The sequence below is a fragment of the Chiloscyllium plagiosum genome, unplaced genomic scaffold, assembly GCF_037043375.1.
Source record: "Chiloscyllium plagiosum isolate Xiang-an unplaced genomic scaffold, Cpla_swu_hap1 HiC_scaffold_7, whole genome shotgun sequence".
Classification (NCBI taxonomy): Eukaryota; Metazoa; Chordata; class Chondrichthyes; order Orectolobiformes; family Hemiscylliidae; genus Chiloscyllium; species Chiloscyllium plagiosum.
In genome coordinates, this window is record NW_028270145.1 from 106,282,457 (window position 1) to 106,298,854 (window position 16,398).

The following is a 16,398-nucleotide window of genomic DNA, read 5'->3' on the forward strand; positions in this document are numbered from 1 at the left end:
ATTAACAATATTTTCCTGGTGTTCCTTATTGGGTGGAGGAGATGGATTTGAGGGTGGGTTTGACATGTTCATAATCAACCTATTCAGAGATGTTCATACACACCTCGAGAGTAGGTGGACTTGAACACTTGCCCTCTGGCTCAGAGGTAGGAATATTTCATCGAGACATAGAAAATAGGAGTTCGAGTAGGCTATTCAGCCTTTCAAGCCGGCTTCACCATTTGTTGTTATCGTAGTTCAACGTCCCAGTCAATAGCCAGCCCCTACTTTTTCCTTGAGCCCAAAATACTATATACAACCCGAGAGCTTCCTTCTTGAAATCAGGCAATATTCTGGCCTCGCTTGCATTCTGTGAATTCCACAGACTCCCTGCTCTCTGGGTGAAGAAATTTCTCCTTAACTTAGTCCTAAATACTTTACCTTATGTTCTTACTGTGATCTCTCATTATAGAACCAGACAGATCCATGCAAGATTCAATCCGCTCTTATTCCACTATTTTTTAAAATCTGGACTCTTCTGCCATGTGGAACATCTTTGTACATCTACCCTATCAAGTCCTGTTTAGAATTTTGTAGGCAATGAGATTTTCCCCTCATTGCTGCAATGCCTTAATGAGGGGAGGTGAAGAATTTCTTTAAAAAAACAGGAGCTTCACCATTAGTCTCCAAGTGATACCTTGCTGTGATGAGTATACACTGTACCTTTTGTTCATTTCCAGGAACTCTTGCTCTTAAAAATGTAAATTGAACTTTCAGAATTTAACTTTTATTTGGGGTTGGGGCAAGGGCTTGTAGGTATTTCTTGGTTTTGGTTCAATGGAGTTTTCCATTGAAAATTGAGGGTTATGTTTTTATTTTTTTTAAATTTCGTTTCGCGAGCAAATTTATTCAACTTCTGCAATTTTGTTTAAAATTGCATACGAGGAATTTTTGTTTGTGACAGCTCAATTTGCATACTAAAAGTCGTGTGTTTCCCTCAAATATCCATACTTGTCATTTTTTTTCCCAAAGGGTCACTTGTGAGACTGCATAATTGTGTTCCCTTTCTTGTTTTAAAAATTACCCATATAAGCAAACCATGAGAGCACCTAAAGGAAAGCTGACAGATTGCCCACGGGATTAGGAGTAGCATGCCAATCTCTGCAAGCCTTATGCATAATTTTATAACAACAAAATATTCACATGACTTTTATTGGATTTCTGTAAGCTTTATTTTGTAATATTTCACTTCCTCACCAATTTTTTCTTTTCTGAATCAACCCCGAACTAAGTATGATGTTTTAGTGGTCATTAATTAATATTACAACGCCAATTCACTCAGGCAATGGGATTAAAAGAAATAACTCCATTGTACTAAATAACCTATCACTAATTCGAGGCGGACAGGGATGTAATGGCAGTGCTAAGATTTCGGGAGAGTGGTGAAACTGGTCCACTGATGAGGGACACATGATTTTTTTCACTCATGGGATGTGGGCTCACCTGGCTAGGCCTGTATTTATTGCCCATCCCTATTTGTCTAGAGAGCAGTTCAGAGTCAACCACATTGCTGTGGGTGTGGAGTCATGTGTAAGCTAGACCAGGTAAGGATGGCAGTTTCTTCCATAAAAGGCATTAGTGAACCAGATGGATGTTTATGGTAATCAACAGTAGCTTTTTAGTCATTATTAGACTAGGTTTTTTTAAATACAAATTTTTATTGAATTCAAGTTTGCCATCTGACACTGTACATTTCAAAGGCATGTCTCCAGAACATTTACGTAGGGTTCTGGGTCACTATTCCAGTGACTTACCACTATGTCCCTGCCTCCCCTAAAGTGTACAGTGGGAGATATTGTTTCAGGCAGTGGAATATTGTCATCCATTGCTATGTTATGTCTTGCATTTATACAGCACGTTGCATAATGAAAGGATGCCTTGAAGTGCTATGTAGCTGGTGAAGCACTCTAGCAGTACAGTTGTCAGAGAGTCAGAGTCCTACAGCACGGAGACAGGCCCTTTTGCCCAAACTGGTCCATGCTGACCAAACTATCCATCCATGCTAACCCCATTTCCCTGTGCTTGGCCCATATCCTTCTAATTTTCCCTCCCCATGTATTTGGCCAAATGCTTTTTAAATGTTCATGTACCTGCATCAACCACTTCTGGCAGCTCGTTCCATACGTGTACTACCCTCTGTATAAAAAAAGGTGTCCCTCAGGTTCCCTTTTACTCTTTCCCCTCTAACCTTCAACTGATGCCCTCTGGTCCTCAACTCCCTTACCCTGGGAAAAAGACTGAGTGCATTCATGCTATCAGTGTCCCTCATGATCTTATACACCTCTATAAGGTCCCCCCTCAGTCTCTTATGCTCTAAAAAGTCCCAGCTTGTCTAACCTCTCCCTATAACTCAGACCATTGACTGCAGGCAACATCCTTGTAAATTTCTTTTGAACTCTTTCCAGTCTAATAACATGCTTCCTATAGCAAGGTGACCAAAACTGAACAGAATACTGTGGGGGCTCACCAAAGTCTTGTACAACTGTAAAATAACTTCCTCACATCTGTACTCAATGCCCTGATTGAAGGCCAGTGTGCCAATAGCCTTCTTGACTGCCCTGTCTACCTGTGACTCCACTTTCAGAGAATTGTGAACCTGAACTCCAAGATCCCTCCGTTCCACTACACTTATTAAGGCCCTACCTTGATTTGACTTTCCAAAATGCAAGACCTCATACTTGTCTGTATTAAACTCTATTTGCCATTTCTCTACCCACTTTCCCAGCCGATCAAGGTCCTGCTGCAATTCCTGGTAACCTTCCTCACTGTCCACTATACCGATTATTTTAGTGTCATCAACAAACTTACTAAACATGCCTTGTACATTCTCTTCCAAATCATTGATATAGATAACAAATAGTTATGGGCCCAGCACAGGCCTCCAGTCTGACAAGCATCCTTCCACTATTACCCTCTGCTTCCTACCATCAAGCCAATTTTATTTCCAATTTGCCAGCTCACCCTTGATTCCATGGGATCTGACCTTCTGGAACAACCCAGCACAGTGGCTCAGTGGTTAGCACTGCTGCCTCACAAAGCCAGGGACCCGGTTTTGATTCCAGCCTCAGGTGACTCTGTGTGGAGTTTGCACGTTCTCGCCATGTCTGCATGGTTTTCCTCCGGGTGCTCCAGTTTCTTCCCACAATCCAAAGATGTGCAGACTAGGTGAATAGGCCGTGCTAAATTGTCCACAGTATTCACGGGTGTGTAGGTTCTGTGCATTAGTCAGGCGTTAAATGAAGGCGAATGGGTCTGGATGGGCTACTCTTCCAAGGATCGGTGTGAACTTGTTGGGCCGAAAGGCCTGTTTCCACGCTGTTGGGATTCTATGTGGAATTTAGTTAAAGGCCTTAGTGAAATTCATATTGACTACATCTACCGCCTTTGTTAACTTTTCTGATCACTTCTTCAAAGAACTCGAACAAATTTATGAGGCATGATCTCCCACTCATAAAGCCATGCTGACTACTACTAATCAAACCCTGTCTTTCCAAATGTATGTATATCTTTGCACCAAACCTTCTCAAGTAACGTACCTGCCACTGATGTTAAGTCATTTGCAGCCATTCTTGACTCATGACTCAACATTCGCTACCCTCCAGTCTTCCAGGACCTCACCCATGGCCAATGATGCAAAAATATCAGCCGAGGCCCCTGCAATTTCTTCTTTAGCCTCATACATTGTTCTTGGATATATCTGGTCAGGACCAGGAGATTTGTCTACCTTCATACATTCTAATATATCCAACCTCTGCTGTGATATGGACTGTCCCCAAGATATCTCCATTAACTTTGCCAAGTTCCCAAGTCTTCATGTCTTTCTCCATGGTAAACACAGGAGAAATCTTCATTGAGAAGCTCACCCACCTCCTACAATCCTACACATATATGTCCACTTTGGTCTTTGAGGGGCCTGATTTTCTCTCTAGATATTCTATTTCCTTTAATATACTTAAAGAACCTCTTTGAATTCACCCTAATCTTCTCAGCCAGGGCTATCTCATGCTCCCTTTTCACCCTCCGGATTTCCTCCTTTAATAAACTCCCTGTATTCCCTGTATACCTCCAGGGATTCCCTTGATCCCAGCTGCCTCTACCTGAATCATACCTACTTATTTTTCTGGTCAAAACTTCAATATCTCTTGTCATCCAGAATTGCCTGTTCCTGCCAACCTTGCTCTTCACCCTCACAGGAACATATCGACCTTGAACAAATGCCTCCCAGTTGCTAGAGGTCCCTTTGCCTGCAAACAATCTGAAGAAGGGCTTATGCCCGAAACGTCGATTCTCCTGTTCCCTGGATGCTGCCTGACCTGCTGCACTTTTCCAGCAACACATTTTCAGCTCTGATCTCCAGCATCTGCAGACCTCACTTTCTCCTGCAAACAATCTACTCCATTCTGGATTAGTGGTGCTGGAAGAACACAGCAGTTCAGGCAGCATCTGAGGAGCAGTAAAATCGACGTTTCAGGCAAAAGCCCTTCATTAGGAATAAAGGCAGAGAGCCTGAAGCGTACCCCTGCAAGCTCCTGTCTAATTCCATCAAAATTCACTTTGCCCCAATTTAGAATTTGAACCTGTGGGCCAGTTTTGTCCCCTCCACAACTATTTTAAAATTTTAAAACTCTGGTCACTGGTTCCAAAGTGCTCCCCCACTGTCTATCACCTGTCCTGCCCTTTTTTCCAAGAGTAGGTAGAGTTTTTCCCCTTCCTGAATAGGACCCTCTATATATTGCTTGAAGAAACCTTCCTGAACGCACTTCACAAATTCCGCACCATCTAAGCCCTTAATGCTCTGGCCATCCCAGTCTGTTAGGAAAGTTAAAACCCCCTACTATGGCAACCTTACTCCCTGCAAGTCTCCCCAGTATCCCTGCATATTTGTGCCTCTAATTCCCATTGATTTTTGTTATTGTAATATAGAGAAATTCAGTATTGGTTTGCACATTGCAAGGTCCCACAGACATCACAAATGTCCAAATCTGTTCCCAGTGATGTAAGCTAATGGACAAGCATTGGCTAAGCCACCAGAGGGAACACTGCTATCCTTCAAGGTAGGACTATGGGATCCTTTGTCTGCACCAAAAAGGGCAGACAAGCCTTTGGTTTAACATCTCATTCAATAGGTGGCATTATTGAGAAGTTTAGCACTCCTTATATACCGCACCACAGTTTTAATCTAATCTAATATGTAAATTCAAGTCTCAAACTTCTGACCTGAGATGAGATTGTTGCCCATTGAGCCACAGCTGAGATTGTGTTGGGTGTTGGTGCTAAAGTGTATTGTTGTCTTTTTTTCATTTTGGGGTTCATACTCTTAGAACACTCTAAAACTAGTATCCCACTATTTTTCTCTCCAACTCAAAAACCGTACTACTCTTCAAATATTTTGCCATTGGATTCAGATGTTCCCTCTTACAGTTCAGTGTTCATTTTCATCTGCTGTGAAGTGTTTTTAATGTTTTCCTATGTAACTGTGTAATGATTTGAGACAATTGCTGGATTTGAGCAGCAGTTAATTAAAAGAATGAAGACAGAAAATATTCAAGTATACAGAACAGGGCTGGGAAATTGAGCTCCAATAAATGTGGTACTGGCACAGTGAGCTATATTGACCAACTGCTGTACAGAAAGTTCTATGATTCTAATCTGTGCTAATTAAAGAAATCATCCAGTGATCTTGTTGACATCTAAACAAAGATATAGATGGAAAATGTTGAACTATCTCCGCTATATCATTTATGGAGCTTTTTATTTATATCTTGACCTTTGTGAAAAACTCTGAATAGTCACAATAAATGAAAATGCTTCTCACTGCAACATGTGTGGGAAACTGGTCCCCTGCCACTGTATACTGGGTAGGTCACTTGCAAGCTATAGTTCATGAGCAGTACATGGCTGTTGACTTTCTCTAGGATTTGTTTTGTTATCTTCCCAGGCCTTGAATGGAGAAGGTTTGTGCGGTTTTCCCTTCGAAGATGGGGGGAGGGGTGGAGATTTGAAGAGGTATTTATTCTTTAGTTTGGAAGCCCCTTTCTCCCACCCCCACTAATCAAATGCTCTTCATATTGTATTTTGTTTATAAAGTCACATGTCATTGAATTTAGCTTTTCATTAACTGCTGTCTTCACAGGCCTGCGGCTGTCTGTGGTTCTCACTTCCTTTTTCATGATGACCGGTGCGTTGCTGCGATGTATTCCTGTAGATAACCAAACAGTTAAGAAATGGTAGGTATCATTGGATGGAACAGTTGGGTCAGAAGGATGGGGAATTGGCTATTGTATAATTCTGATAATACACCAATAGGGTCTGTATGGTTCTGAAGAAGAGTCATGAGATCCGAAACGTTAACTCTGAGTTCTCTGCACAGATGCTACCAAACCTCCTGAGATTTTCCAACAATTTGTTTTTGTTTGGCCTGTCCTGTAACTGTCTTTTTGGAAGATTTGTATAAAGCAGAAGTGCACAGTAATTTGATACAGAAGTGTGTCTCTATGACGTCTGCGTGGCTCAACACAAGATCTTTTGCGTTGTGTCCTTAGCTCTTTGTCCACAATAGATGCAGAGTGATCCCTTCTAGTCTCGTTGAGATATCTTTTCCTAAATTGCCAACTTGATGCAAAAACACTTGTAAACCTCAAAGGCAGCCTGAGCATTTTGTGTAATTCAGTGTTTGAGTGAATCCCTGGAAGGTTGCAGTGAATTGATTCAAAGTAAAGTAGCATCAAAAGTACCACGTAAATGTTGGACTGTGGTCTGATATTCAGATACTTGCTTTCGAGGAGTCTGAGCTATAATTGTCAGCATTGCAGATTGTGCAGAATTAAGCGATTGAATTAAATTTTCTTGACAGAAATCAGAAATTAAGAATTTTTATTTTAAAATGGCAAAATTTTAGCTAAGTGCTACACATTCAGATTTAATATTAATGGAATTTAAGGTATATGTATTATATACATATAAACTAGCAGGAATTTATAAAATTTGCATAAGAAAATGCAAAAGGTCCATGTTTGCTTTTGTGAAGAAAACGCTGTTAAGATAAACTGATTTTCATAAAGAAATCAGTGATATCCCTTTTAATTGTGCAAACTTGAGTGCAGTCGAAAGTTTCTGTCATTATTTAATCTATGGAATTATTGATACTTAAATATATAATGGAAGCAAATCTGTAGTATAAGATAAAAATACATTATGTTAGACACATCTTTGATTTGACCAAAATCATTAAAGTTTAAGTACTACATTTTGACCATTTAATGCCTTGTGTAATCTTCAGCCTGGACATGATTGATTTTATGACTTGCCTAATGTGCCTTGCTGTCTTAAGAGGTTTTTTTATTTATAATTGAAGTTAACTACCTTGCATTTTCTCCTGTAAGGATCACGAGGGAGAATTGGAAAAATGCTGACTGCAATGCATATGAAAATACTGGCAGGAAGATCTGTTAAACATCTAAAAGGCATTAGTACTTTACAGGTTTGGAGGATTACTGCAGTATCAAGAAAAATCGTAATAAGGTTAAGATGTCCCCTTGAGCGCACTGGAACTTCAAGTTGGGCTGAGTGGTGTTATGAGTTGAGCAGAAAGCAGAAGGTGGATATATTCCAAGAGACCACAAATATCAGATCATGGTCTGGAAGCATGCTCATAAAGTCATAAGAGATGTACAGCATGAAAACAGACTCTTCAGTCTAACTCATCCATGCTGCCCAGAAATCCTGAATTAATTTAGTCCCATTTGGCCCATATCTCTCCAAACCCTTCCTATTCATGTACTTGTCCACATGCTTTTTAAATATGGTAATTGTACCAGCCTCCTCCACTTCAGCTGGCAGCTCGTTCCATATATGCACCATCCTCTGAGAGGTAATGTTGCAGTTGTACAGGACATTGGCTAGGCCAGTTTTGGAATACTGCATTCAGTTCTGGACTCCCAGGTGTAGGAAAGATGTTGTGAAACTTGAAAATGTTCAGGAAAGATTTGCAAGGACATTGTCAATGTTGAAAGGTTTGATCTATAAGGAGAGGCTGACTAGGCTGGGGCTACTTTGCCTTGAGCTTTGGAGGCTGAGGAGTGACCCTACACAGGTTTATAAAATGATGAGGGGCAGGGTTAGGGTGAATAGGCAAGGTCTTTTCCCCAGGGTAGTGGAGTTCAGAATTAGAGGGCACAGGTTTAAGGTGAGAGGGGAAAAATTTAAAAGGGACCCAAGGGATAACTTTTTGCTGTAATCTTCATTTATAAGACCCACTAGAACATCAGTTAAATAATCCAGAAGCACTCCTTAAGCACAAAGTGAGTAAATGGCTGAGTAAGCTGTGACTACTTTAGAAGCAGTTAGGGGCAGAAGAGAGGGGTGGATGGCTATGGTCATATCCTCCTAAACTATCAGCACCATCAGATGTCTTCGTGCCGCTGCCTTGTTTATATCATCACCCCTCTAGAGGTGCTTCTTGTCGGCAGTACTGAATTGGAAAAGGAAGGAAGCTGGCTCATTTCGTCGACTTCTGTGCTGCTAATTTAATAAAGCTGGACGATCAAGGGCTGAAATAGAGGAATGGGAAATTTCTGTCACAGGATAGAGGGTCTATGTGCAGTACTAGACTTATTCTGTTTGTTTACCTTGGAGTTCAGTCACTGAACATACTCACAAAAGACTGCCAATATACTTCTAACAAAATGAAAAGTTTATTGCACAAAAGAAAAATATGAACTGTGTTACACTACACACTATGCAAGAAACTACTTAAAAACAAAATCATAATGCTTGTCAGCAAAATTCAGCTGTTACCACAAAATAACCTTATTAATACCCCAACCTCTGAGGGGTCATTACTATCTCTTGATAAATCATCATGTTCAGTTAATTTCTGTGCATTCTGTGCCATTATCCAGGTTGTTGATGAATATTGAGAATAATTGAGGCCCCAACGCAGATCCCTGCAGGACACCACTACTAGACTGCCAATTTGAATACTTACCCATTATTTCAACTCTGCTTCCTACCACTCAACCAATTTCCCAACCAGAGATATCAGGCTAACCGATCTTATATTCCCTGGTTTCCCTCTGTTACGTTTCATGAAGAGCAGAGTGACCTCCGCAAATTTCCAATTCAGAGATACAACCCCTGAATCTAGGGAACTCGGAAAATTATAGTTAGGGCACTGACAATATTCTCTTCACGACCCATAGATGGAAATCATCAGATCATGGTGATTTATCACTCTTCACCTCCATTAATTTCCCCATTATTGATGCTTTACTTAAGCTAAGTTTATCTTGATCTTGTCCCTGATCTTCTGTTATTTTCTTTTTGGGGCTTGCAGCACACTATCCTCATTATCTGCTGTGAATACTGAAGCAAAATTCTCATTCGGTATGCCTGTCATTTCCCCTCTCATTGCTAATATCCGTACTCTCAGCCTTGAGTGGACCATGACATTCTTAAACAGCCACTTTCTCTTTATGTAACTATAAAATTTCCTCTTACTGTCTTTTATGTCCCTTGTAAGTTTCTTTTCATAATCATTTTTAGCACTGCTTTGTGGCCCTTTGTTGGTCTTTGTATTTATCCCATTCTGTGGGATCTGTACTACTGTTTGCATTTTTATAACCCCTTTTAATTTTCTCCATAGCTGTTTTTTTGTGTGAGGTGGAGCTTTTCCTTCTCATGGGTACAAACTGTTTCGGAATACCATGAACATTTTCTTTGAACACCCTCCAGTATTCCTCAGTTGTTTTATCTATTAGCAGGAGCTATAAGATGTGGAGCAGAATTAGCCAATCGGCCCATTGAGTCTACGCCACTATTCAGTCATGTCTGATAGATTTCTGAACCCCATTTTCCTGCCACCTTCCCATAACCTTTGATCTCTTTAGTAATCGAGAACCTATCTGTCTCTATCTTAAGTACACTCAATGACATGGCCTCCAGAACCATCTGTGGCAATGAGTTACACAGATTTACCACCCTCTGGCTGAAGAAATTGCTCATCTCCATACTACGTCATCTCAAGGCTTTCCAGTTCACTGTGGGCAGTCTTTGCTTCATCCCATCAAAGCCTGCCTTCAATCCAAAATTCCACTATCTGGTAAACGCCAACACCTAATGTGACAGCTGTAGCTCAGTCTCTTACAAGCGCAACTCAAAACTTGATTGTGTTGTGATCACGATTCAACAAATGCTCACGAACAACGAGGTCACTAAATTAGGCTCATTGCTCATTATTAAATCTGATATTGCTTGTCCCTTTGTTCCATTGAAGACGTAATGCCCTCGGAAGCCATCCCGGACACAACAGAAATTCGCAATCTCTCCAGCAGGTGCTTGGATATCACACCCAGTTTCAGATTAAAATCCCCCTTTAATACTACTGTCTTTGCTACATAGTTGCCTAATTTTAACATTCATACAACCTAGCACTTCCGGCTGCTGCCAAGTGGTCTATGTATGATACCTATTATGGTTTTGGTCCTTGACAGTTTTTCAGTTCCACCCATAAGGTCTCCACTGGGTGCTTTGCTCTCATTGTATCCTCCATCTCCATAGAAGTGATTTTTTTTTCATCAGTAACACTACTTTCCCCCCTCTGCCATTTTCTCTATCCCTCCTGAAAACCTTATAACCTGCAATCTTTAATTCTCAGTCCTGACCATCCTGCAGTCATCTCTTCATAAAGACTCCTATATCATAGTTTCCAATCTTTGTCTGTGCCTGCAGGTCATTGAATTTATTCCTTACATTTCTATAAAGAACTCTAATTTGTCTCGACACTACTGTTTTTCAGCAGCTTATTATTTTTCCCTCCCTGTTTACTCACTACACTTCTAGTCCAGTCTTGTTCATTAAACTGGCCCTCCATCCTCATCCTTAACCTTCTCTTCTCATGCTGACCTGCTGCTCTGGTACCTACTCCCCTGCCAGATTGTATGAAACCCTCCCGAGTAGCACTAGCAAACCTCCCCACAAGGATGTTTGTACCCTTCCAGCTTAGGTGCAGCCTGTCCTTTGTGTACAGGTTCCACATTCTCTGGAAGAGATCCCAATGATCCTGATGTTTGAAGCCCCCTTCCTCCATCCAGCAGCTTGACCACACTTTCTGCTGAACTGTCTTCCTATTTCTGACCTCGCTAACATGGGGAGTAATCCCAAGGGTATAATCTGAGAGGTACTGGTTTTTACTTTCTGACTAACTCCCTAAATTCCTTTTGCGGTCCATCACCTCCTTTCTTGCCTGTATTGTTAGTTCCAATATGAACCACAACCTCTCCCTCCCTCCCCTTTCTATATGTCCTGGAGTCCTACCTGCAACCACAGAAACACCAAGCTGACTGCCCTTGATTAATCCTTGCCTCTGTAAGTGGTGATTAATTCTGTTGCTCAGAATATTTTCTATTAGTTTCCCTACCACAGATGTTAGACTCCCTGGCTGGTAGTTGCCCGGTTTATCCTTGGTGTCCTTCTTGAATAATGGTACCACATCAGCTGACCTTCAATCCTTTGACACCCTTCCTGTGGCCAGAGAGGATTTGAAAATCAATATCCAAAGTCCTATAGTTTCTTCCATTGCCTCCTGCCTTGCCTGGGATGTGTATCACTAGGACCTGCGATTTATCCAGTTTTAAGCCTGCTAATACCATCCCCGCCTCAATTTGTTCAAGTATATCACAGTTCCCTCCCTGATTTCTACACCGATATAGTCCTTCTCTGCAGTGAATACAGATACTCACTTTGAAAAACAACCTCAGCTGTCTTCTGGCTCTGACAACATTGTTGCTTTGATTCCTAACAGACCCTATACTTTTCCTGGTTATTCTCCTCCTAATATACTTTAATCTCGCCACAGTCTTTTACTTCTGGAGTGTTCTTCTGAACAAGGTTAGATCTCATGGAAGAGAAAGTGAGTCTGCAGATGCTGGAGATCAAAGTTGAAACTTTATTGCTGGAACAGCACAGCAGGTCAGGCAGCATCCAGGGAACAGGAGATTCGACGTTTCGGGCACAGGCCCTTCTTCAGGAATGAGCAGAGAGTGTTCAGCAGGAGAAGATAAAAGGTAGGGAGGAGGGACTTGGAGGAGGGGAGTTGGAAATGTGATAGGTGGAAAGAGGTCAAGGTGAGGGTGATAGGTCGGAGTAGGGTGGAGGCGGAGAGGTCAAGAAGAAGACTGCAGGTCAGGAAGGCGGTGCCGGGCTGGAAGGATCCGGCTGAGACAAGGTGGGGGGAGGGGGGATGAAGAAACTGGTGAAGTCCAAGTTCATCCCCTGCGGTTGGAGGGTTCCCAGTCGGAAGATAAGACGCTCCTCCTCCGACCGTCGGGTTGTTGTGGTTTGGCGGTGGATGAGTCCAATGACCTGCATATCCTCGGTGGAGTGGGAGGGGGAGTTGAAATGCTGTGCCACAGGTTGGTTGGGTTGGTTCGTCCGGGTGGCCCAGAGGTGCTCCCTGAATCGCTCCGCAAGTAGGCGGCCTGTCTCCCCAATATAGAGGAGGCCACACCGGCTGCAGCGGATGCAGTAGATGATGTGGGTGGAGGTGCAGGTGAATCTGTGGCGGATATGGAAGTTTCCCTTGGGGCCTTGGAGAGAAGTGAGGGGGGAGGTGTGGGCGCAAGTGTTGCACCTCCTGCGGTTGCAAGGGAAGGTGCCGGGAGTGGTGGTTGGGTCGGTGGGGGGTGTGGATCTGACAAGGGAGTCGCGGAGGGAGTGGTCTCTACGGAAAGCTTCTTCAAGGACCGCAATTTCCCCCCCGACGTGGTTGACGGTGCCCTCCACCGCATCTCCTCCACTTCCCGCTCCTCCGCCCTTGAGCCCCGCCCCTCCAACCGCCACCAGGACAGAACCCCACTGGTCCTCACCTACCACCCCACCAATCTCCATGTACAGCGCATCATCCGCCGTCACTTCCGCCACCTCCAAACAGACCCCAGCACCAAGGATATATTTCCCTCCCCTCCCCTATCAGCTTTCCGTAGAGACCACTCCCTCCGCGACTCCCTTGTCAGATCCACACCCCCCACCGACCCAACCACCACTCCCGGCACCTTCCCTTGCAACCGCAGGAGGTGCAACACTTGCGCCCACACCTCCCCCCTCACTTCTCTCCAAGGCCCCAAGGGAAACTTCCATATCCGCCACAGATTCACCTGCACCTCCACCCACATCATCTACTGCATCCGCTGCAGCCGGTGTGGCCTCCTCTATATTGGGGAGACAGGCCGCCTACTTGCGGAGCGATTCAGGGAGCACCTCTGGGCCACCCGGACGAACCAACCCAACCAACCTGTGGCACAGCATTTCAACTCCCCCTCCCACTCCACCGAGGATATGCAGGTCATTGGACTCATCCACCGCCAAACCACAACAACCCGACGGTCGGAGGAGGAGCGTCTTATCTTCCGACTGGGAACCCTCCAACCGCAGGGGATGAACTTGGACTTCACCAGTTTCTTCATCCCCCCTCCCCCCACCTTGTCTCAGCCGGATCCTTCCAGCCCGGCACCGCCTTCCTGACCTGCAGTCTTCTTCTTGACCTCTCCGCCTCCACCCTACTCCGACCTATCACCCTCACCTTGACCTCTTTCCACCTATCACATTTCCAACTCCCCTCCTCCAAGTCCCTCCTCCCTACCTTTTATCTTCTCCTGCTGAACACTCTCTGCTCATTCCTGAAGAAGGGCCTGTGCCCGAAACGTCGAATCTCCTAGATCTCATGGAACACAGGGAGAACTAGCCATTTGGATCCAGAGCTGGCTCAAAGGTAGAAGACAGCGGGTTGTGGTGGAGGGTTGTTTTTCAGACGAGAGACCTGTGACCAGTGGAGTGCCACAAGAATCGGTGCTGGGCCCTCTACTTTTTGTCATTTACATAAATGACTTGATGCAAGCATAAGAGGTACAGTTAGTAAGTTTGCAGATGACACCAAAATTGAAGGTGTAGTGGACAGCAAAGAGGGTTACTTCAGATTACAACAGGATCTTGACCAGATAGGCCTGTGGGCTGAGAAGTGGCAGATAGAGTTTAATTCAGATAAATGCAAGGTGCTGCATTTTGGGAAAGCAAATCTTAGCAGGACTTATACACCTAATGGTAAGGTCCTAGGGAGTGTTGCTGAACAAAGAGACCTTGGAGTGCAGGTTCATAGTTCCTCGAAAGTGGAGTCATAGGTAGATAGGATAGTGAAGAAGGCATTTGGTATGCTTTCTTTTATTGGTCAGGGTATTGAGTACAGGAGTTGGGAGGTCATGTTGCAGCTGTACAGGACATTGGTTAGGCCACTGTTGGAATTTTGCGTGCAATTCTGGTCTCCTTCCTATCGGAAAGATGTTGTGAAACTTAGAAAGGGTTCTGAAAAGATTTGGAGGATCTGAGCTACAGGGAGAGGCTGAACAGGTTGGGGCTGTTTTCCCTGGAGTGTCTGCGGCTGAGGGGTGATCTTATAGAGGTTTATAAAATCATGAGGGGCATGGATAGGATAAATAGGCAAAGTCTTTTTCCTGGGGTGGGGGAGTCCAGAACTAGAGGGCATAGGTTCAGGGTGAGAGGGGAAAGATATAAAAGAGACCTAAGGGGCAACCTTTTCACACAAAGGGTAGTATGTTTATGGGATGAGCTGTCAGAGGAAGTGGTGGAGACTGGTACAATTGCAACATTTAAGAGGCATTTGGATGGGTATATGAATAGGAAGGATTTTGGAGGGGTATGGGCCGGGTGCTGGCAGGTGGGATTAGATTTGGGTTGGGATATCTGGTCAGCATGGATGGGATGGACCGAAGGGTCTGTTTCCATGCTGCACATCTCTGACTGTGATTCTTATGATTTCCCCCTAGCTCTGTGCACTTACTGTTCCAGATCCTGAAGCTAGCAGCTTCCCTCTGAATGAACCTGTTTACAAGTTAAAACTCAACTCAGCAAACTCACAGCAGCACTATCTCCCCAGGTAGTTTGCTAGTCATTTAATTAAAATCACATGAGTTCCTGGAAGGACTTTCTGTTTGACTGTTTCCTGTAAACAAACGTTGCATCTTTACATTTGGAAAGTGAAATCCATTCTTTCTGCACTTTAGAACTAAGTTTCCAAATGGGCTTCCATCACAAGGAACGCAGACTGAGATCCATCAAAATTCTTTTGGCGCTACTATTATGCTCATTAGCATGAGACTGAATTTTGAATGAGAAAGTACACTCGTAAACTTGGATTTCCCTTCACTCTGAAACTCACTACATTCCCAATTTTACCAGCGTTTAATGTACTCTACTGTTCAGATTGCACCTGTCAATTTTGTCATTCCTCTAATTCTAGAGATTTGAAAATCCCGGATGTTAATCACTCCCCTCCCTCTCTGTGTGTGCGCCTCCTTCTCTGTGCCACACCCCCCCCACCCCCACCCCCGCATGCTGCCTCTCACCCTGTGTCTCTCCCCTGCTTAATTTAATCAGGGAAAGCAACTTTCAATGGCAAGTGGCCATTTATTGCACAAATTCACTTGAACGTCTGCATTTTTGCTGCTGCGGGGGGGGGGGGGGGGGGGCGTGGTCAGCAGTTACCCTGCAACTGGTAAGTCTTGAAATTTGCAGGGCACTTGGCAATCACAAAACCCTTCCTTATTTTGTCAACTGCTCCCTGAACCTATGGAGGAACTCTAATCATCTTGGCAACTGTGAACCAAAATTTCAAAAATATGAAGGGATTAACACACTTCTACAAATTGTACTAACAAGGTTTGATGGTACCATTTTACATTTGTTCATTTACTATTTTCTTGAGGAATTCCATAGACTTTGCACTTGACATTATGAAATAATTGTTACATGCTGGTTTGGCATCTAGGATAAATAACTTTCTCATGTGAAGGTATGGGGAAAAACTGATGGAAATGTAAGGGAGCGTAATTCAATTTTTTGTTCAAACTTTGGTAAAAGTGCAGCAACAACATGTTTGTACTTACATGGCATGTTTAATGTAATAAAACACCTCAATAAAAGTGTGTTAGGAAGCAAGAAGTTGACACCTAGCCCAGATCTTAGGACAGATGATCACAATCTTGAGATTTTGAGATTCAAAAGGGAGAGGTAGGGAGGGAAATCCAGGCCTTATGGTCTAGGCTGCTGAAGACACAGCCACTCCGGATAAATTGATTAAAATTGAAAGTGCTTAAGAGTCTTGAATTGGAATAAGTCTGTCTGGGAGTATTGTGAGGCTGCGGAGATTACAGAAGCAAAAAAAGTGAGGCTGTGCAGAGATTTAAAACAAAGATTGAAGTTTTAAAATTGAAGTCCTTAGCCACAAACCAGTGTAGGTCAAGCAAAGTGGATAAACAGGACTTAGGTGCAAACTAGGTTCTGAGCAGTAAA

General features: G+C 43.4%; 1 protein-coding gene and 1 long non-coding RNA gene across 3 annotated transcripts in view; one reads left to right on the forward strand and one right to left on the reverse strand.

The window, feature by feature from the left end:
• LOC148149676 (uncharacterized) overlaps positions 1-16,398 on the reverse strand; it is a 141,530-nt gene that overhangs the window by 90,130 nt on the left and 35,002 nt on the right. The gene's annotated exons all lie outside the window — the stretch shown is intronic.
• The window catches only part of slc49a4 (solute carrier family 49 member 4), a 70,410-nt gene that overhangs the window by 13,361 nt on the left and 40,651 nt on the right, over positions 1-16,398 (forward strand). For both annotated transcript variants that reach the window (XM_043694263.2, XM_087989342.1), the window contains exon 2: positions 6,173-6,266. In XM_043694263.2, the coding sequence (XP_043550198.1) occupies positions 6,173-6,266 (94 nt within the window). The remainder of the gene's footprint in view (positions 1-6,172; positions 6,267-16,398) is intronic.